The sequence below is a fragment of the Enhydra lutris genome, unplaced genomic scaffold, assembly GCF_002288905.1.
Source record: "Enhydra lutris kenyoni isolate GAN:26980312 unplaced genomic scaffold, ASM228890v2 scaffoldscaffold4, whole genome shotgun sequence".
Lineage (NCBI taxonomy): Eukaryota > Metazoa > Chordata > Mammalia > Carnivora > Mustelidae > Enhydra > Enhydra lutris.
In genome coordinates, this window is record NW_019154088.1 from 30,896,434 (window position 1) to 30,915,879 (window position 19,446).

The 19,446-nt window shown below is 36.7% G+C and overlaps 1 protein-coding gene across 2 annotated transcripts in view; it reads left to right on the forward strand.

The window, feature by feature from the left end:
- Positions 1–403: 403 nt before the first annotated feature.
- Positions 404–19,446, forward strand: part of LOC111140361 (Rho GTPase activating protein 5) — a 71,917-nt gene continuing 52,874 nt past the window's right edge. Inside the window, exons 1-2 of one of the 2 annotated variants that reach the window (XM_022492642.1) lie at positions 404–511; positions 13,578–17,465. In XM_022492642.1, coding sequence (XP_022348350.1) covers positions 13,746–17,465 — 3,720 coding nt within the window. In that variant the 5' untranslated portion in view covers positions 404–511; positions 13,578–13,745. The remainder of the gene's footprint in view (positions 512–13,577; positions 17,466–19,446) is intronic. The other variant, XM_022492638.1, reaches the window with a different exon arrangement.

The following is a 19,446-nucleotide window of genomic DNA, read 5'->3' on the forward strand; positions in this document are numbered from 1 at the left end:
GCGTGCGCGCGCTCGCGCGCGCCCCGTCGAGGCTGCGCCGCCGCTCCGCCCCCGGCCGGGTGTGTGGCTGCGCGCGCGCGCGTGCGTTCCGGCGGTGCGCGCCGGGAGAGATGCTGAGGTAAAGTTCGGGAGAGAGGGAGAGAGATCCGTCAGCGCGAGGGAGCCTGAGTGGCCGCCATTACTGAGCCCGGCGCGGCGGCGGGCACAGGGGAAGGGGGGAGGGACGGGGCCGCCGCTGGTGGCGGGAGGGAGGGTGGGAGGGTGGGTTACCCGACTGCGGGAGCTGTAGGGCTTAAGGTTTCGGGGCGTGTGTGTGTTGGGGAGGGCGGGGGGAGGTGGCTGAAGGGACGCGGCGCTTGGTGAGCGCGCCGGGGAAGAGAGGCGAGCAGAGAGTGGAGGAGGAGGAGGCGGCGGCGGCGGGAGCGCTCCCCAGGAATGTCGCTGCCGCCGCCACCGCCACCGCCGGGGCCGCTGCCGTTGAGGAGGAGACGGAGGAGAACGACGTTGTTAGGTAGGACCTTGCGATCCCCGCTCTTCTGGGCCTGTCCGCTCTCCCCCTCCCCGACCGGGACCCTCCCGCCACCGGCTGCCCCGCTTGGTAGCCGCCGCCGGTTGTAACCAGTTCAAGGCGCTGGGGCCCCGCAGGCACGGAAGGGAGCCAGGCGCCGAGCTCTGTCCTCGCAGGCCGAGCGGGGAGCGGCTGCCACGGGGGGCGGGGGGTACGGTCGGCGTGAAGGGCAGAGAGGCCCGGGGAGGGGGCGCTTTCTCCACAGGTGACGCGGCCGGGGTCGGTGGAGGCCTGGTGGTGGCCGAGGATTGCGCCGGCCCCGCCAGGCGTCCGCTCTCGCCCACCGCCCTCACTTGCCCTGCTCTCCGATCGTACGAGGGGAGGGAAGGTGGCGGTGTCTGTTGGCTGGGTTGCTGCTGTTAACGAGTTCCACCTGGAAGGGGAGAGGGAGTGGGCGCATATTCGCGGAAGCATAATCTTGGTTGCAAACTTAAGCGCCTTTCAAGGGGATCGGCCCTTTCACTTTTTCCCGATCTCCCCCACTTCTCCTTGGGTTCTCTTCACCAATTTCCCATCTGCTGCGAAAGCTCGGGGTAGGGTGTGAGAAGTTGCACTGCGCAACGAAAACGCGGAGGCTTACCAGTTGACTGCGGCTGGGTTAAGGCTTTGATACTGAGTTTTTGCGAGAATAACCTCTAGATTCTCCCTCTGTTTCCACTAAAGAAAAGTATCGGGGTGGGGGTGGGGAATCGCGCGGGAGCGCGCGCGCACTTATCCACACATAAATACTCACTCCCTCACACCCTCCCTCTTCAGCGTTATTAGAAATGCAAGTGAGGTGGAGACTGTGGGTGTAGCTGGCGCCGAAAGGTGCTTGGAAGTAAAGGCAAACTATTAGGATGTTTGGTAAAATTCCGGGAAAGTTGTAGGGAGACGCTTATACTTATGCCATATGATAGAAATCCAGTTTTGGCTCATGCTTAATAAATGGGAGTTTTAAGTGTTTTAGACCTAGACCAAAATAGGCATACAGATTGTGTGTACACCCATTTTTAAGTTTAAGTTCCTAACGAAAATTTGCTCTTTTTCCTTTGTTATAGTTAAGAAACTACCTATTTTTTTTTTTTTTAAGAGTCAAGTGTAAAACGGTGTAGTACGTTGTTTTATTTACTGATCTTTGCCATTGCTGCCTTCTACAGGTGTTGGCGGGGCATGTGGAGGGAAGGGTTTGCGGTCTTCACTTTGAACATCCAAAACCAGTACCCAGTTTCAAAGTATATGGGAGCGGGGGAGTTATTTGCATTCACTTCAGGAAATATTTCTCAAAATCTCGTAAAATGTTTCTTTTAGCAAAAATTTGATCCAGATACAACTACTTGGAAAAATACTAAGATATGTTAGTAAAATGTGTTTTGGAAATGTTTTATTGTCAATTCCAGTTTATTTGACTTCAATATGATAAAACTGTTCTTTTTTTTAATGTTTTTTTTTTGTTTGTTTGTTTTAATTTGTTTGACAGAGAGATCACAAGTAGGCAGAGAGGCAGGAAGAGACAGAGGGTAAGCAGGCTCTCTGCCGAGCAGAGAGGCCGATGCGGGGCTCGATTCCAGGACCCCGAGACCATGACCTGAGCGGAAGGCAGAGGCTTATTAACCCACTGAGCCACCCAGGCGCCCCTTGATAAAACTATTCTTAATGAATAGTTTTAGATATACATACTATATAGGTAATCTACTGGAAAGTTAGCAGTTTCCATTTTTTTTTTTTAAAGATTTTATTTATTTATTTGACAGAGAGAGGGATCACAAGTAGGTAGAGAGGCAGGCAGAGAGAGAGAGAGGAGGAAGCAGGCTCCCCGCGAAGCAGAGAGGACGAGGGGCTCCATCCCAGGACCCTGAGACCATGACCTGAGCTGAAGGAAGAGGCTTTAACCCACTGAGCCACCCAGGCGCCCCGACAGTTTCCATTTTAAATTCTTTCTCACTTTTGGCCTTTTCATCTATCCTTTCAGATTGACTCCCATTTCCTATATCTGTAGTAGAGCAGAGGAGATGTGTTAAGTGTTGATCACCAAAAACTTTCATAGCCCTTAGAGCACTTTATGAACAAACATACATGATTGAAAAGCTGGGTATAGCTGTGTATTTAACTCTCAAGAATGGTGCTATTGCGCTATCGATCTGATTGACTTAAAGCAGACTTTAGTCAAGAGGACACAGATGACTAGATAACAATTGATTTGGTTGTCCTATGCAGGCTACATTTTTTTTAACCCTCCTCAGCATGTGTTGTTATTTAACCATTCTTTGTATATGTTCGTTATAAAAGCTTTGGGGAATGGGTGGGTTACACTTTGCTATAAGAAAGATTTGTCACAGAAATCTGGTATCTCTTTCATTTTTAAGCACCCACCCCATTTAAATTACTGTAGCATTTTTAAAATGTATTGCAAAATTCATATTTTAAATTCTGTCACATCTCCAAAATGCTTTGAAATCCCTCCACACACATACACTTTTTTCTGTTTGAAAAGCAGATTTAGTACACTTACTCTTTTGGAGAAAATTATTTTGACTTTGAAAGTTAAGTCTTTTTTTTTAAAGAAATAAAATATCATATCTGCATTCCTTTTTTGGAATTGAAGTTGTGATACAGCTTAGAAAACGGTTTTGTAACTCAGTTTTTTAATACTGAAGGAAAAGTTTTGTCTCAGAATTCTACTAAAGTATTTTCAACATTAGCAGGCCCTAAGGTAAATTTTGCCTTTTAGTATGAAATGGCATAATAAAACTTTCTGGTGGCTGCAGAGTAGGTTTCAAACTACAGTTTCTATACAAATTATTTTACAAACTCATTCTAGACCTGTAAGACCCATGATTTTTTTCTTTGCACATCAAGAAGTGTTGTATGGTGTTCTGTTTTAGTAATATCTGTGTTCCTAAAAAATGTTTATAAAATACATTTAAAGTACACCAGGGGAGCTTGGTTTTCTATAACGAATGGTGAAGAAACCTTGATAAAGTGATCCATCATTTGGTGACTTGAGTAATCAAGCTCCTTATTTGTTTAAATGAAGGCTTTAGTTAATCATTTTCTCAAACCAGGAAAAACTGTATTAGAAATTTTAAAAAATAGTTCAGTGTTAGGGATTTTAAGTATGAACTTTAACTTAATTGGTTTTAAAACTCTGTTACTTGAACCCGTTATGGATTTTTCCTGGATGGCTTGAGATTTCCTCTGACAACCCAGCAGCTACTATTTTTGTTTGTTAAATGTATTGTACTTAAATCTAAGAATTTCTTTGTAGAAAGAAATCTGCATGTAAAGGAAACTTAAAGCCTGTGGTTTTTAATTCATTAATTCATATTACCTTTATTTAGCATTTACTGTGTGCCTGGCCTTGGGGATACCAAGATAAATTAGAGATTGTGTAGCTTGAGCTTTAGTTGAAGAGGTAACTATAAAGGAGTAAATATGGGGGCGCCTGGGTGGCTCAGTGGGTTAAGCCTCTGCTTTCGGCTGGAGTCATGATCTCAGGGTCCTAGGATTGCCCCCGCATTGGGCTCTCTGCTCCACAGGGAGCCTGCTTCTACCCCCACGCGCCCTCCCCCCTTGCTTCTCTGCCTACTTGTGATCTCTGTCTGTCGGGTAAATAAATAAAATCTTTAAAAAAATTTTTTTTTAAAAAAGGAGTAAATAAGTACATACAAGTACTAAGAAATGCAGAAAAGAGAACTATTTAAGATGCTCTTAGGGAATTATTTACAGAATAATCATTTGAATTTGGATGTATTAACTGCAAATAGGAGTTTGAATATAAGAGGGATGGTAAACAAGGTTGGTCTTTTTTGGAGGTTAACACTCCACAATACCTTAGATTTGCAGTAAAAATAGATTGTTAATATTTGGTCATGTCTTTTCTATTTGACTCCTTAGAACTATTACTTGGGAATAAGAGTTATATAACTTCATAATTTTAGGTTTAAAATATGACCTGTGTGTATCATTTGGTTAGATTCTCAAGCTTTTTTCATCATGAAGAGTTAGTGGTAAAAGTGAATTTTCATTTTTCTACCTTCATACTAGGTTTAGCCTGTTTTGTTCCTGCACATTATTTTATTGAGCAGCTAGGGCGTTGTGAATAATACAAAGAAGTATAAGATACTACTCTCTTAGAAGAGCTTAGAGCTTTGGTGGGGAGAGAGCTTGACAGTTTAGGAATGGTTAGATGCCAGTTCAAGATAGAGTAGAAGAGCCATATAGAAGGCAGGGCATAATGATTTTTAAAATCGTTGTAAAGGAATTTAGATAAAGGAAATAAGATTTAGAATTTGGGGAAGATGGGGATGAGTAAGAAAAAAGACAAGTAAGTTAAGGACACTGGACCAAAAGCACAGGGAAGTGAAGATAGATTGGCTGATGAGGGGAAAATATAAAGTAAAAATTTAAAAGCATCTGTTTGTACCTTTTGAGTGAAATATTTAGGGAAAAGTATTTTTAACACAAGGTTAATAGGAGTGTTGGGGAAATAAACAGTTTTTGTGTTACTCTTTATCTTTGCAGTGTTTGGCATTACTAGGAACCTTGCAAAAACTTGTACGTTGGTTCTTTTATAGTTTGTTCATTTTCTTCCTGTTGATGATGTATTCTTCCTGGTCCAAAAATTTGTTTCTTTCTATACTTATCTTTTCAGAACCAAATATTAACTCTTTTTATTTACTTATATTTTTATTTTGGTTGACTGTTTAGAGAACTAGTGGAAAACTAACATTTCTATGATCTGGAGGATTGAAAGGTCCAGATTTCTTTATTAACTAAGTAAGTAGGTGTTTCTTATAAGAGTATTGAATTAAATCCTCTCTTAAATGATTTTTCTTACGTTTATGATCTTGAGATTTATGTTACTAATTCTAATGTTGCCTTATTTCATTTCTGTATTTTCACTTTTCTTTAGAAACACTGTCATCTGAAACTCAAGTGATACCACCATCTGTTGCTGAAACTGATCAGTTTTTTGTTAAGAAACACTGACTCATTTGTCTTTATTTCTTATAATTAGCAGCCAGTCATCAAATTCTTTTTCTTGGATTGTTCTTTCGAATTCTTTGGTAGTTGAGGTACTTTCAAGCCTCCAGGATTTGTCCATCTTTTGGGCTTTGTGCCTCAGCAAATTAATTTTGTATTCCATTTCTAGCTTATAATGATTTCTTATTGCTTATTATAAGGTCTAACTCCTGCTTGTCCTTGAAGACCTTCTATAGTCATACTTTATATCTTCAGAAACAAAATAAGAAATAAGTTTGCTTTTCACCATGGCAGCTGTGCTCAGCCACTCCACCCTAGTCACACACCGGGAATGACTTCTTTCTAAAATTCAAATCCAGTTTATTTATCCTTCTTTCTTTCTTTTTAAGATTTATTTATTTATTTGACAGAGAGCGAGCAATCACAAGAAGGCAGAGCAGCAAGCAGAGAGAGGGGGAAGCAGGCTATCCCAGGACCCTGAGATCATGACCTGAGCTGAAGGCAGATGTTTAACCCACTGAACCACCCAGGTGCCCCACATCCAGTTTATTTTTCAAAGTTGGTTCAAATCCTTTCTCCTCACTGTAACTTAATCTATTCCAGGGGTCTGCAGTTATGGCCCTTGGATCAGATTGGCCTTCTGAACTGTTTCTATATAATGGCTTTTTACATTTTGAAATGGTTGAGGATACAATTGAAAGAATAATGTTTTGTGGTTCATTAAAATGATATGAAAATTCAAATTTGTGTTCATAGACACAACCATGGTCATTCATTTAAGTATTGTTTATGGCTGTTTTTGTGCTGTGACAGCAGAGTTGAATTGTTACTGACAGACACTGTGTGGTATGTAAAGCCTAAAATATATACTGTCTGGCCAGTTTTCCAAACTTCATCTGTCCCAGCTTACACTGATCTTTCATGTTTTGTAATTCCTGTTGCATTTATCAGTTCCATGGTATAGCACATCACCTTTGTCTTCTCAGCTATGGTACCATAAAGTTTCTTTTAAAATTGTGGGGAAAGTGGTTTTGAGCCTTTTTCCCCCCTGCATATCTATACCTTCTTTTTAGTCTATATGTCTTCCTGAGATTCTTATTTAACTTTAGTGTTCCCATCAGTAAGAAAATTGTTAAGACTTACCTAACGTATTTTGTATAGTGAAAATAATGATTTTCCCTTGTATAGCATTATAATCTTGTATGTCAAAATCATGACCTTTCCCTCACTTTTCTGTTCTCCATTGAGAATACCTCAGAATCTGGAAGGGAGGTGAATATTCATAGCACTAGCTTAGTGGACGTCCCTATACTATACCTTTGTACCCTCGAAACCTCTGACATAAAGCTGAGATAGGCACAGTAAATACTTACTGGATTGTTCACATAGGTTGCTATAAATGAAATGACCTTTGTTTCTTCTGTTTTCACCACAGAGTGAGGATATGGTCTAGAAACAGTTTAGAATAACTTCATACCAAGGCATTGGACATAACATCTTGTTAGAGGAAACTGTTGATAAAATAATAGGGTAGTTAATCTGTTTGGAAATAGTTTAGGTCATTGGTTTTCAAATATTTAATGAAGTGAAACTTTTTTTTCAAACAAGAAGTACTTGAAATATCAAAAGATAAAAATGAATAAAAGCAGAATTGTGTTTGTTGAGTAAGTGCTCCCAAAGTACTGCCTACTTGGACCTTCCTGGAAGTATTTCCAGTGAGCCCTCAGGGTTACCTAATCAGTCTTAACAAGCGGACTGTTGGTCTTGAAAAAAACTAGAGACTTTTTATTTTAGAATATATTGCTATACTAATAGTGTGTGGGCCCATAACATGCTTGTAATTTTTGTTAATTTTGACCATAAATACGACTTCAGGATTGCTTAGTGGTTTAGGATCTGAGTCTGCAGATTGACCCATGTAGTCATCAAATATATGAGTACCTACTGTGTGTCAGGTGCTGTTTAGGGTGTTGGGAATATGGTTAAAAGTAAAAATATAACAACTACAACCAAAAAAAAACAATAAAATTTCCATCCTAATATAGTTTAATTCTGAATCCTACCAAGATATGCTTCCAGGTTATTTAGTTGCTATGTAAGTTGTTGAAATTTTTAATAGATTTTCATTTCATTAACTTGGTTATAGTTTTGTGTAAAGAGCAGTTCATATGAATGATGTCTTTAGCATTCCACTCAGCCTTAAGATTATGTGCTTATGTGGTAGAAAACTTGGTCAAACACATTATTATGGAATATAACTGACTTTTCTATAGGTATTACATTGTTTTTAGTTATCATGTATGTTAAAATGGCTTTCCCCTTGTGATTTTTCATGGCATTGATAAATTTGTTACTGAGAATGAGCAGTGTTAAGAAAAGTAGTACTATATCAGTATTGTGCCATATTCATCTTTAGTAATTCAGTTGCTACTTTTATTAAGCTAGTCTAGATTGCCTGACATTGTAAGATACATGATAGTCTTAGGGCTTGGAAGTGTCTTTTCTCAAATATTTGTTTATATAAGGGATATTTTATTTGACCTAAAGAAGATGGAACGTGTAATTTCTTATAATTGTGATTCTAAAAAATATTTTTAAAAAACTAGATGGTTATTCTGACTGAAGATACTATAGATCATAGTCTTCATTTTGGTGGCTTAATTTTTGACTTTTGATGACCTTGAAATCCATGTGCACTTCCTCCATTAAAGCTATCTATCTATTTATCTACTGATTTATTTTAGCGACAATGGCGTGGTGGGGGGAAGGAAGAGGGACAGAGGCAGAAGAAGAGGGAGTGAGAGAATCTTAAGCATACTTCCGTGCTGAGCACAGAGCCTGACTGGGGGCTAGATCTCACTAAACTGAAATCACTACCTGAGCTGCAACCTGTCCGATCTGCTGACTAAGTCACCCGTGATCCCTTCCATTAATAGCTTTAGAAAACTTTTAGATTAATATGTTACAGAGCTTATTTAGTAAACATCGTGTGATTTCCTCTTTTTTTTTTTTTTTTTTTTTTTTTTTGGCCAAAGAGTTAACAACATTGTGATTTGAACATTTATTAAGATTCATGAATTTATTGAGTAGCTAATACATAGGAAGCACTGTTGGAGGCTTTTGGAATACATTGATGAAATAAAGATTTGAAGCCTTTGTGGATCTTTATTAAGTATGGTCTGGGGTGGGGAGAGGGATAGAGTTAATGACAAGTAATAAATAAGTTGTATAGTAACTTAGGAGTTAAGAGGCAAGGAGGATTTGGGGGGTTATCGGGAAAAGCAAGTGTAAAAGCAGACGTGCTGAGGAACAGTGTTCCTCCATGTGACTGGAGCAGAATAAGAATGGGAGAATATATGAGAGTAGGTCAGAGAGCAAGCCAGGGTTGGAGAAGGTAGATATTATAGTATCCCACAGAAAGGATTTGAGTTTGACTTTTAGGAGCCCCTGGAGGGTTTTGGGCCTAAGAGTGGGAAACTCTGACTTAATGTTTTAAAAGAAACTCTGGCTGCTCTGGTAGTAATAGATGGGAAGAGGAGCAGGAATGGAAGCAGGGAAACTAGTCTTTGGACTAATCTGGGGCCAGATAGGTTGGTGGACGGGGTCAAAAATAGAGCAATAAATGTAATGAGAAGTAATAAATTCTCAATATATTTTGAAGATAGGACCAAAGGGAATTTCCTAACAAAGTATAATAATTTAAAAGTATAAAATAATTTTAGAATTCCACCTTATATTTATGAACGCAAACTTTGTGAGAAGGTACAAAACAAATTTTGGTTTAAGTCCAGAATCACTAAGAATTGATTTTTCCTAGGTTCCCTGTAGGACTTAAAAATTTTTCTTGCAGAAAGCACTTCATGTTATTAAAACTCCACTAGAAGTAGTATGTTGTGTTTGAATGGCTGTCACGTATCTTAGAAAATTCCGTCGTATAGATGGCTTCATTTTTAAGACAGTTTTAGGGACCACTCAACAATATCAGGCAGATAGTTGGTGTACCCCTCCATCTCTCTCATCAGCTGTAGTTCTACTCAAATTATACATTGTTGTTAATTTCTGGGAAGGTACTTAATCTAAACATTTCCTTGAAACGGTTGTAAAATGAACTTAAAGATAGAATGAGAAAGAAACTGCATTGCTGGGGCACCTGGGTGGCTCAGCTGGTTGAGACCAGCCTTTGGCTCAGGTCCTGGGATCGAGCCCCACATCAGGCTCTCTGCTTAGTGGGAGTTGACACCCCTCCCTTCTCTCTTACTCTCAAATAAATAAATCTTAAAAAAAAAAAAATGCATTGCAAACTGCTGAAAAGCAGTACTTTGCCTAAGAGAATAAAGATTGGTCATCCAGAGACTCTTTTTAACTGGATAGCTTTGAGTCGATGATTGCTACTTTTGTCATGGTTTCTTCAAGGGTAAAGATACGAGAAAATGAGAACAAGTTACATGAAAGTAAAGTCACATCAAAAAACGGGAAGTTGTATGGATCAACATAATCAAATATTATCATTAAACATTTGAAAGGAATTTTCAGATTAAATTGAATAGCCTGCATATAGATATCAGCCATTAGTTTATTACTAGGAGCACACACAAAAAACAGGGGATTCTTTTTTTTAATCAGTGCAGAAGAAAAATTACCTTTGTTACTTAATGGATAGTAATTTTGACCTGGATGTTGAGGGCCAGTAGAAAATTCATGTATGTGTAAACTATCCAGGTGGCTGAAATTAAATGCCCTTATAACCTGTTACAGCCAAATTCATGAATGCTATCTTTCTCTCATGAGGTGGTAACACCATACTCTCCCAAACAAATAGCAAAATGTTTTTGAGGGTGGGTTATAACAGTTTTTTCCTAGTCTTCTGGTTTCTCAAACTTTTTTAAACTCTGAAAACATTTTTTAAATATTAAAGCTTTTGGAAAAACATTTAAAAGATCTTTTGAGTTAAGTAAACCTGTAAATCAGATAAAGCATGTACTGCTTTTGATGATTGAGTTGGAGGGAGAGAGCACCTATTTGTCCAATATTTTTTACCACCTGTAAGTGAAAGAATTTTCCACCACCGTTTGAAAATCACTTTGTAGTGATTCATGACATAAGCTCTGGAGCTGATTTCAAAATAACCAGCAGGTAGCCTTCCTGGAAGAACATGGATGTTCCTCAGTGTCTAATTGGTAGTTTACTGTGAATTTGGTGTGAAAACCATAAATGTCACACAAAGCTACCTCATTTTTAATTTAAACTTTAATATTCATGATTCAGAGCCTGTCACTATCAAATTTATTAGGATGTGTGTTGAAACCCCAATATTAAAATTTATCCTCTGTATAATTTTATTTCTCATTAGATAAAAAGCCTCCCAAAAGGGGTGGTAACTTCATGCTCCACTCATCTCCATTTAATTTTAAGGCCCTTTTCTTCCTGTAGCTTTTAAAATACATTTTATGATGAGAGTGTTTTTATTTCTGCTTACACTCTGTAGCTTAAAGTAGAAAGTATTCTGTATTCTCAGTATTCTGAGGTATATGCTGTAGGAGAGCAGGAATGTTTCTTTTAATGTGTTTGGAATAAGCATATATGAGAAATGAATAAAGAGACTGTTAAGGCAAGGGATTAGGTTTGTAGTTGAGAATTTTCTATAATACTTAGGTTCATGTGACTTTGTACTATTAACCTTTCTATTTGTGTCTCTTAAACTAGAAGGCAGGGAATAGTCTTACTTTTCTTTGAATTGCTCTTAGTTTTAGAACAGATTTTTGTTTAATAAAGAGCTGCATGTAGTACTAGTGTATATACTGTTTAACATGAAAATTCCCCAGAGTAACCACTAGGTATGTTTTCTTTTGATGTACATCTTAAAGTGTACTGTCTGCAGTTTTCTGCTTTTCTAGTAAGAAGGAAGGGTAGGCTTTGCATTTTCCTTTGTGTGTTTTCCATTTTTTTCCTCAATTGTTACAGAATCATGCTGTTTTTGTGAATTTTGTTTTACCTTTTTATCACTGTGTATAACTTTGTTATCCAGTTCATTCCCTTTTGTTTTCTTATCAGTAAATACAAAATTTTTTTATGCAGTTTAGGTAAAGAAACTGGTGCTAGGTGCAGGTACCCAGTTTAACCAGATTAATATTTTTTAGAAGTTCCACTAATGAAAAAGAGTTAATAGGATTGGATGGGACTCCCCTAATTTCTTTTACTTCTAATTATTGTATATACTGCTGCCAGGTAAATATTTTAAAGTTGCAATCTGATCATGTAATTTTTTACAAAAAATCTTTTGACAGCTTCACTGATTCCAAGAATCAAACTGATACATTACTTATTACACTTTCTTTGTTTGCTAGGCACTTATTTTCAAAAATGATTTCATTCTTAAATTTGTATAGGTACACAGCCCCTTTTTATAGATGGGGAAGCTATGACACAAAGCGGTTTCAGTTTTGCTGTTGTCATAAACTCATAAATAATAGATTTAAATCAGTTGTATTTATTTGTGGTTTTCTACTTTTTGTGTTGCTCCTTCAACACAGGATTATTTTATTATGAAAGTGAATCTAATAAATGCTTTTTTTGTATATCATATGGCAGATACTATTAATATTTATAGTTGAAGCTATTCGAATACACTTCAGAAATACAAAAGTAAATCTGAAATTTTAACTTTTAATATTATTTTACCAAAACTATTAGTCATAATTTTAAATTATAATAGTTTCTTTAATCATTAATTGTAGTATAGTAAATGTATAGTGTAATTTGAATAGGTGGTTACTTAACACCAATAGGTGTTTACTTGTTTACTTGCAGTTGAGGTCAGTGTAGAAGCCAGGTATTTGGGACAAGTGATGGTTCCTTTCTTTCTTCTTTTTTTTCCTATGTTCTTTATTTTGTCTGGATTGAAGATAATTTTCATGTATGTTGATGTATACGACTGGATATTTTCCCTGTCTTGTGAAACTTTGGCGTGGTAGAAATGATATATTACTTTTAATTCAACCTCAAAAGTGTGAAGAATCTACAAATAAAACTTATATAAAAGACTGATTGACTGCTTTCACGTAAATAACGTAAATTAAATTACATTCAATTCTTAGGGTTATTTCATGTTGCTGGTATGTCAAACAATTCTAAACGATTGTCTCAAGTAGACAATCTCAAAATTCTTCAGCTTGGTTCTACTCAAAATGTTATCCATGAGCTTTTTGTAACTATTCTGACAGGAAATGAATATAGAAATCAAGAACATTTAGAAGTAATGTTGGACAGTAATTTTATGTCTCTTGAATCTTATTAGGGTTTGGATTTTTGAAAAAAGTTCACTTTTTGGGTTTTACAAAATTGGACTCGCAGATATGAAATAAAAATTGATCCTTCACCTTGATAGTTTGAGAAACATTGGTCTAGTTAAATACTTTCAGTATTTGTATTAACTGTCCATTTCAGTTTTCCTATTGAAGTATTTGAATGTTTTGAATTTGTATTGGGGCATAAAATTTGATAGATTTCACAGGAGCGTGTTAAACTTTATGAAAAATTTTACATAATTGTAAAATCTTCCTAAATTTATATGAGATTCCATTTTCGGGAACAAGTTTTGAGGAACGGTGTGATAGCAGGTTGTTTTTGAAAGTTGTAAGGGAGTTGTTAATGGCAACTGGTACATTTAATTATCAGCAAGCATAGTGTAGTCACAGAAGGCAAGAAAATTGAGGAAGGGGAAAAGACTAGTTATTTCTTCAAACTTAAAGGAAGGAACAGAGGTAAAATAAAATGCACATTTGGTTATTAGGGGCTTATTTTAAATTTCTTGAGACATTACCTTAAATTATGTGTGTAGTTATTTTAATTGTTAGATTTGTCTTAAATTTTGAAGTCCTCTTGCATTTAAAGCAATAAATCATAAACAACTTTATGGTGGCTTCCTAAAATACATGTAATATTTATTGTTAATGTCCATAGTTATTTGTTATAAATATCTTTAGTGTGTATATGATGTAATATGTAATTTCATGATTAAATTTTTTCCTTTTTCTCCTCTTTCTAGGAAGATGATCCATATGATTTTGAAGACCTTTCTGCACAGAAATGAGGGAAATACAAAGAACCAAATATAGTTCTGAACTTTGGGATCTGTATTTTGAGATGATTTTATTTTCAGAATGAGAAGTATATCTGGTTATCTTTATGAATGTAGAGACATGAGAAGAGAGTTATGATGGCAAAAAACAAAGAGCCTCGCCCCCCATCCTATACTATCAGTGTAGTTGGACTCTCTGGGACTGAAAAAGATAAAGGTAACTGTGGAGTTGGAAAGTCTTGTTTGTGCAATAGATTTGTACGCTCAAAAGCAGATGAATATTACCCAGAACATACTTCTGTGCTTAGCACCATTGACTTTGGAGGACGAGTGGTAAACAATGATCACTTTTTATACTGGGGTGACATAACACAAAATGGTGAAGATGGAATAGAATGCAAAATTCATGTCATTGAACAAACAGAGTTCATTGATGACCAGACTTTCTTGCCTCATCGGAGTACGAATTTGCAACCATATATAAAACGTGCAGCTGCCTCTAAATTGCAGTCAGCAGAGAAACTAATGTACATTTGCACTGATCAGCTGGGCTTGGAGCAAGACTTTGAACAGAAGCAAATGCCTGAAGGGAAGCTCAATGTAGACGGATTTTTACTGTGCATTGATGTGAGCCAGGGATGCAATAGGAAGTTTGATGATCAACTTAAATTTGTGAATAATCTTTTTGTCCAACTATCAAAATCAAAAAAGCCTGTAATAATAGCAGCAACTAAATGTGATGAATGCGTGGATCATTATCTTAGAGAAGTTCAGGCTTTTGCTTCAAACAAAAAGAACCTTCTTGTAGTGGAAACATCAGCACGATTTAATGTCAACATTGAGACATGTTTTACTGCACTGGTACAAATGTTGGATAAAACTCGTGGCAAGCCTAAAATTATTCCCTATCTGGATGCTTATAAAACACAGCGACAACTTGTTGTCACAGCAACAGATAAGTTTGAAAAACTTGTGCAGACTGTGAGAGATTATCATGCAACTTGGAAAACTGTTAGTAATAAATTAAAAAATCATCCTGATTATGAAGAATACATCAACTTAGAGGGAACAAGAAAGGCCAGAAATACATTTTCAAAACATATAGAACAACTTAAACAGGAACATATAAGAAAAAGGAGAGAAGAATATATAAATACTTTACCAAGAGCTTTTAACACTCTTTTGCCAAACCTAGAAGAGATTGAACATTTGAATTGGTCAGAAGCTTTGAAGTTAATGGAAAAGAGAGCAGATTTTCAGTTATGTTTTGTGGTGCTAGAAAAAACACCTTGGGATGAAACTGACCACATAGATAAAATTAATGATAGACGAATTCCATTTGACCTCCTGAGCACTTTAGAAGCTGAAAAAGTTTATCAGAACCATGTACAGCATCTGATATCAGAGAAAAGAAGGGTAGAAATGAAGGAAAAATTCAAAAAGACTCTGGAAAAAATTCAGTTCATTTCACCTGGGCAACCGTGGGAAGAAGTTATGTGCTTTGTTATGGAGGATGAAGCCTTCAAATATATCACTGAGGCTGATAGCAAAGAGGTGTATGGTAGGCATCAGCGAGAAATAGTTGAAAAAGCCAAAGAAGAGTTTCAGGAAATGCTTTTTGAGCACTCTGAACTTTTTTATGATTTAGATCTTAATGCAACACCTAGTTCAGATAAAATGAGTGAAATTCATACAGTTTTGAGTGAAGAACCTAGATATAAAGCTTTACAGAAACTTGCACCCGATAGGGAATCTCTTCTACTTAAGCACATAGGGTTTGTTTATCATCCCACTAAAGAAACCTGTCTTAGTGGCCAAAATTGTACAGACATTAAAGTGGAGCAGTTACTTGCTAGTAGTCTTTCGCAGTTGGATCATGGCCGCTTACGGTTATATCATGATAGTACCAGTATAGATAAAGTTAACCTTTTCATTTTAGGGAAGGATGGCCTTGCTCAAGAACTAGCAAATGAGATAAGAACACAATCTACTGATGATGAGTATGCCTTAGATGGAAAAATTTATGAACTTGATCTTCGGCCAGTTGATGCCAAGTCGCCTTACTTCTTAAGTCAGTTGTGGACTGCCGCCTTTAAACCACATGGGTGCTTCTGTGTATTTAATTCCATTGAGTCACTGAATTTTATTGGGGAATTTATTGGAAAAATAAGAACTGAAGCTTCTCAAATCAGAAAAGATAAGTATATGGCTAATCTTCCATTTACCTTAATTCTGGCTAATCAGAGAGATTCTATGAGTAAGAATCTACCAATTCTCAGGCACCAAGGGCAACAGTTGGCAAACAAGTTACAATGCCCTTTTGTCGATGTACCTCCTGGTACATATCCTCGTAAATTTAATGAAACCCAAATAAAGCAAGCTCTCAGAGGAGTATTAGAATCAGTTAAGCATAATTTAGATGTCGTGAGCCCAGTTCCAGCCAGTAAGGATGTATCAGAAGCTGACCTGAGAATTGTCATGTGTGCCATGTGTGGTGATCCCTTTAGTGTGGATCTTATTCTTTCACCCTTCCTTGATTCTCATTCTTGTAGTGCTGCTCAAGCTGGACAAAATAATTCCCTAATGCTTGATAAAATCATTGGTGAAAAAAGGAGGCGAATACAGATCACAATATTATCATACCATTCTTCAATTGGAGTAAGGAAAGATGAACTGGTTCATGGGTATATATTAGTTTATTCTGCCAAACGGAAAGCGTCAATGGGAATGCTTCGAGCATTTCTGTCAGAAGTTCAGGACACCATTCCTGTACAGCTGGTGGCAGTTACTGATAGCCAAGCAGACTTTTTTGAAAATGAGGCAATCAAGGAACTAATGACTGAAGGAGAACACATTGCAACTGAGATCTCCGCTAAATTTACAGCACTGTATTCTTTATCTCAGTATCATCGACAAACTGAGGTCTTTACACTGTTTTTCAGTGATGTTCTGGAGAAAAAAAATATGATAGAAAATTCCTACTTATCTGATAATACAAGGGAATCAACCCATCAAAGTGAGGATGTTTTTCTACCATCTCCCAGAGACTGCTTTCCATATAACAACTATCCTGATTCAGATGATGATACAGAAGCACCGCCTCCTTATAGCCCAATTGGAGATGATGTACAGTTGCTTCCAACACCTAGTGACCGTTCTAGATACAGATTAGATTTAGAAGGAAATGAATATCCTATTCATAGCACCCCAAATTGTCATGACCATGAACGCAACCATAAAGTGCCTCCACCTATTAAACCTAAACCAGTTGTACCTAAGACAAATGTGAAAAAACTGGATCCAAACCTTGTAAAAACAATTGAAGCTGGAATTGGTAAAAATCCAAGAAAACAGACTTCCCGGGTGCCTTTGGCACATCCTGAAGATATGGATCCTTCAGATAACTATGCGGAACCCATTGACACAATTTTCAAACAGAAGGGCTATTCTGAAGAGATATATGTTGTCCCAGATGATAGTCAGACTCGCATTATTAAAATTCGAAACTCCTTTGTAAATAACACCCAAGGAGATGAAGAAAATGGATTTTCTGATAGAACGTCAAAAAGTCATGGAGAAAGGAGGCCTTCAAAATACAAATACAAATCTAAAACCCTGTTTAGTAAAGCCAAGTCATACTATAGAAGAACACATTCAGATGCGAGTGATGATGAGGCTTTTACCACTTCTAAAACAAAAAGAAAAGGAAGACATCGTGGAAGTGAAGAAGATCCGCTTCTTTCTCCTGTTGAAACTTGGAAAGGTGGTATTGATAATCCTGCAATCACCTCAGACCAGGAGTTAGATGATAAGAAAATGAAGAAGAAAACCCACAAAGTAAAAGAAGATAAAAAGGTAAGTTTAACTCATAGTAAGTGATGTTTATAAAGATGTTTGTTTTTGCTTTTTAAAATATGTATTTTTTTAAGATAATGAATTTGACATCATTGAGAACTTAGGATGCCTATGTCATTCAGTAATTTTCTTTCTTTTTTTTTTTTTTTAGTAATTTTCTGACTATTTTGTGAGGATGAATATTTTCATTACTTTTTAAATTGCCTTTTTATTTGTGCCTTATTTAATGTAGAAGTTTGAATTCATATTCTTCAGTATAATCATTCTAGGTAAATATGTTTATTTTCCTAATAGAAGCCCAGATATAGCGTGATTTTGCTCTATTTTGTTTGTAAGCATCCCATTTATCTCTTTTTTTGCCTTCTTTACCTATCAGTTTTGGAAAATTATTTTGAAATACCGGTATCAATCAAGGATCATGACAATATAGTCAAACTGATAATTTGTAATATTGGAAATTTAACAGTTCTAGGATTCTTTTTTATGGGTGGTGGTGTTTTGTCTAAAGACGTGTAGAAAAGTTTCTTAAGTTTGAGTTGTAGCATTTTGACTAAATAGCAATATCTGTTTTCAGTAGATAGTAATTGACCTGATTATATTAAGCACTGAAAACTTAAATATATGTGCTAAGTTGTATTTTGTAATTTCCATTAGATCTTTATTACAGTGGTACTTTAGCACCTTCACTTCTAGTACTCTTTGACTCTTGAGTGTGCACAAGCTTTGCTGAAGATTTTTATGGTTTTGAGATAGCTTTCAGCAGGCTTTTATTTTGCACATTGATAGTTTCTTCATCAGTTATGTCCATAGTCTTAATACATGTTTGTTTACTACAGTTACTCTCAACACATGCTACTGGCTAAATATCTTTGGCATCTTTCGTACTCAACCTGTTATCACTAGTTCTCCCTACACATTTAATCACTGTCAAAAAATTTCAGCATTTTTTCTCAATTTGTTTGTTAATACTACTACTTCATGCTTATTAATGATAAAGCATTTACAGTCGTTCCATTTTATTTTATTTTTTGAAAAGATTTTATTTATTATTTATCTGAGAGAGAGAAAGAGCATGAGAGAGAACAGGATCAGGGAGGAGAGGGAGAAGCAGGCTCCCTGATGAGCAGGGAGCCAAGGTGGAACTCTGTCCCAGGACCCTGGGATCATGACCCGAGCTGAAGGCAGACGCCTAACCAACTGAGCCACCCAGGTGCCCCATTTTAAATTGCTTTTATGTGTGTGTTATTTTTCCATTTTTGATCATAAGTCTGCTTAATTGTTTTGGTAACTTTCTGTTAAAATTTCAACTTCAAGAATAGCTGCAGGAAGAGTAAAAGCTTTTATTTACCCTTTACTGAGATTTACCAGCTATTTACATTTTGTCCCTCTTCCTTGATTTATTCCGTGTGGGTATTTATTGGGGTTTATTCATTTTGAACCCTATGAGATGAAGTTGCGGATGTTGGGACTCTTTTTACTGTTAAATACTTTATTTCCTAGGAATAAGAACATTCTCTTAAATAACAACTGTATAGGTATCAAAATCAGGAAATTTAATTAGGTTAAAGTATTATTATTTAATATGCAATCTGTGATCAAAAACAGATTTTGAACTTGTTGAAACCTTTCTCATTAGTTTTCTTTATATCTTCTCCCAGTTTTCCCTAATTTCTATTTAGTTCCAACAATAGTATATATGTAGTTTTTATTTTTTCACTTAGTTGTATTTTCCCTATTGCTCTATAGTATTTCGATTATACTTCTTATTTTTATTTTTTTTATTTTTAAAAAAGTTTTTTTGATAATACATTTTAGTCATTATATTTTTCATTTAGCAAGTTATGTTAAAAATGGGTGGTTAGGCTTCCAGGTTTTAAATTTTGCTATCTTTTGTTACAGTGGCCAGTTCACATAAAAGTTTATTCCTTTTCAGTCATTTCTTTAGGGTGAATGTACAACAATAGAATCACTAGATTGAAGA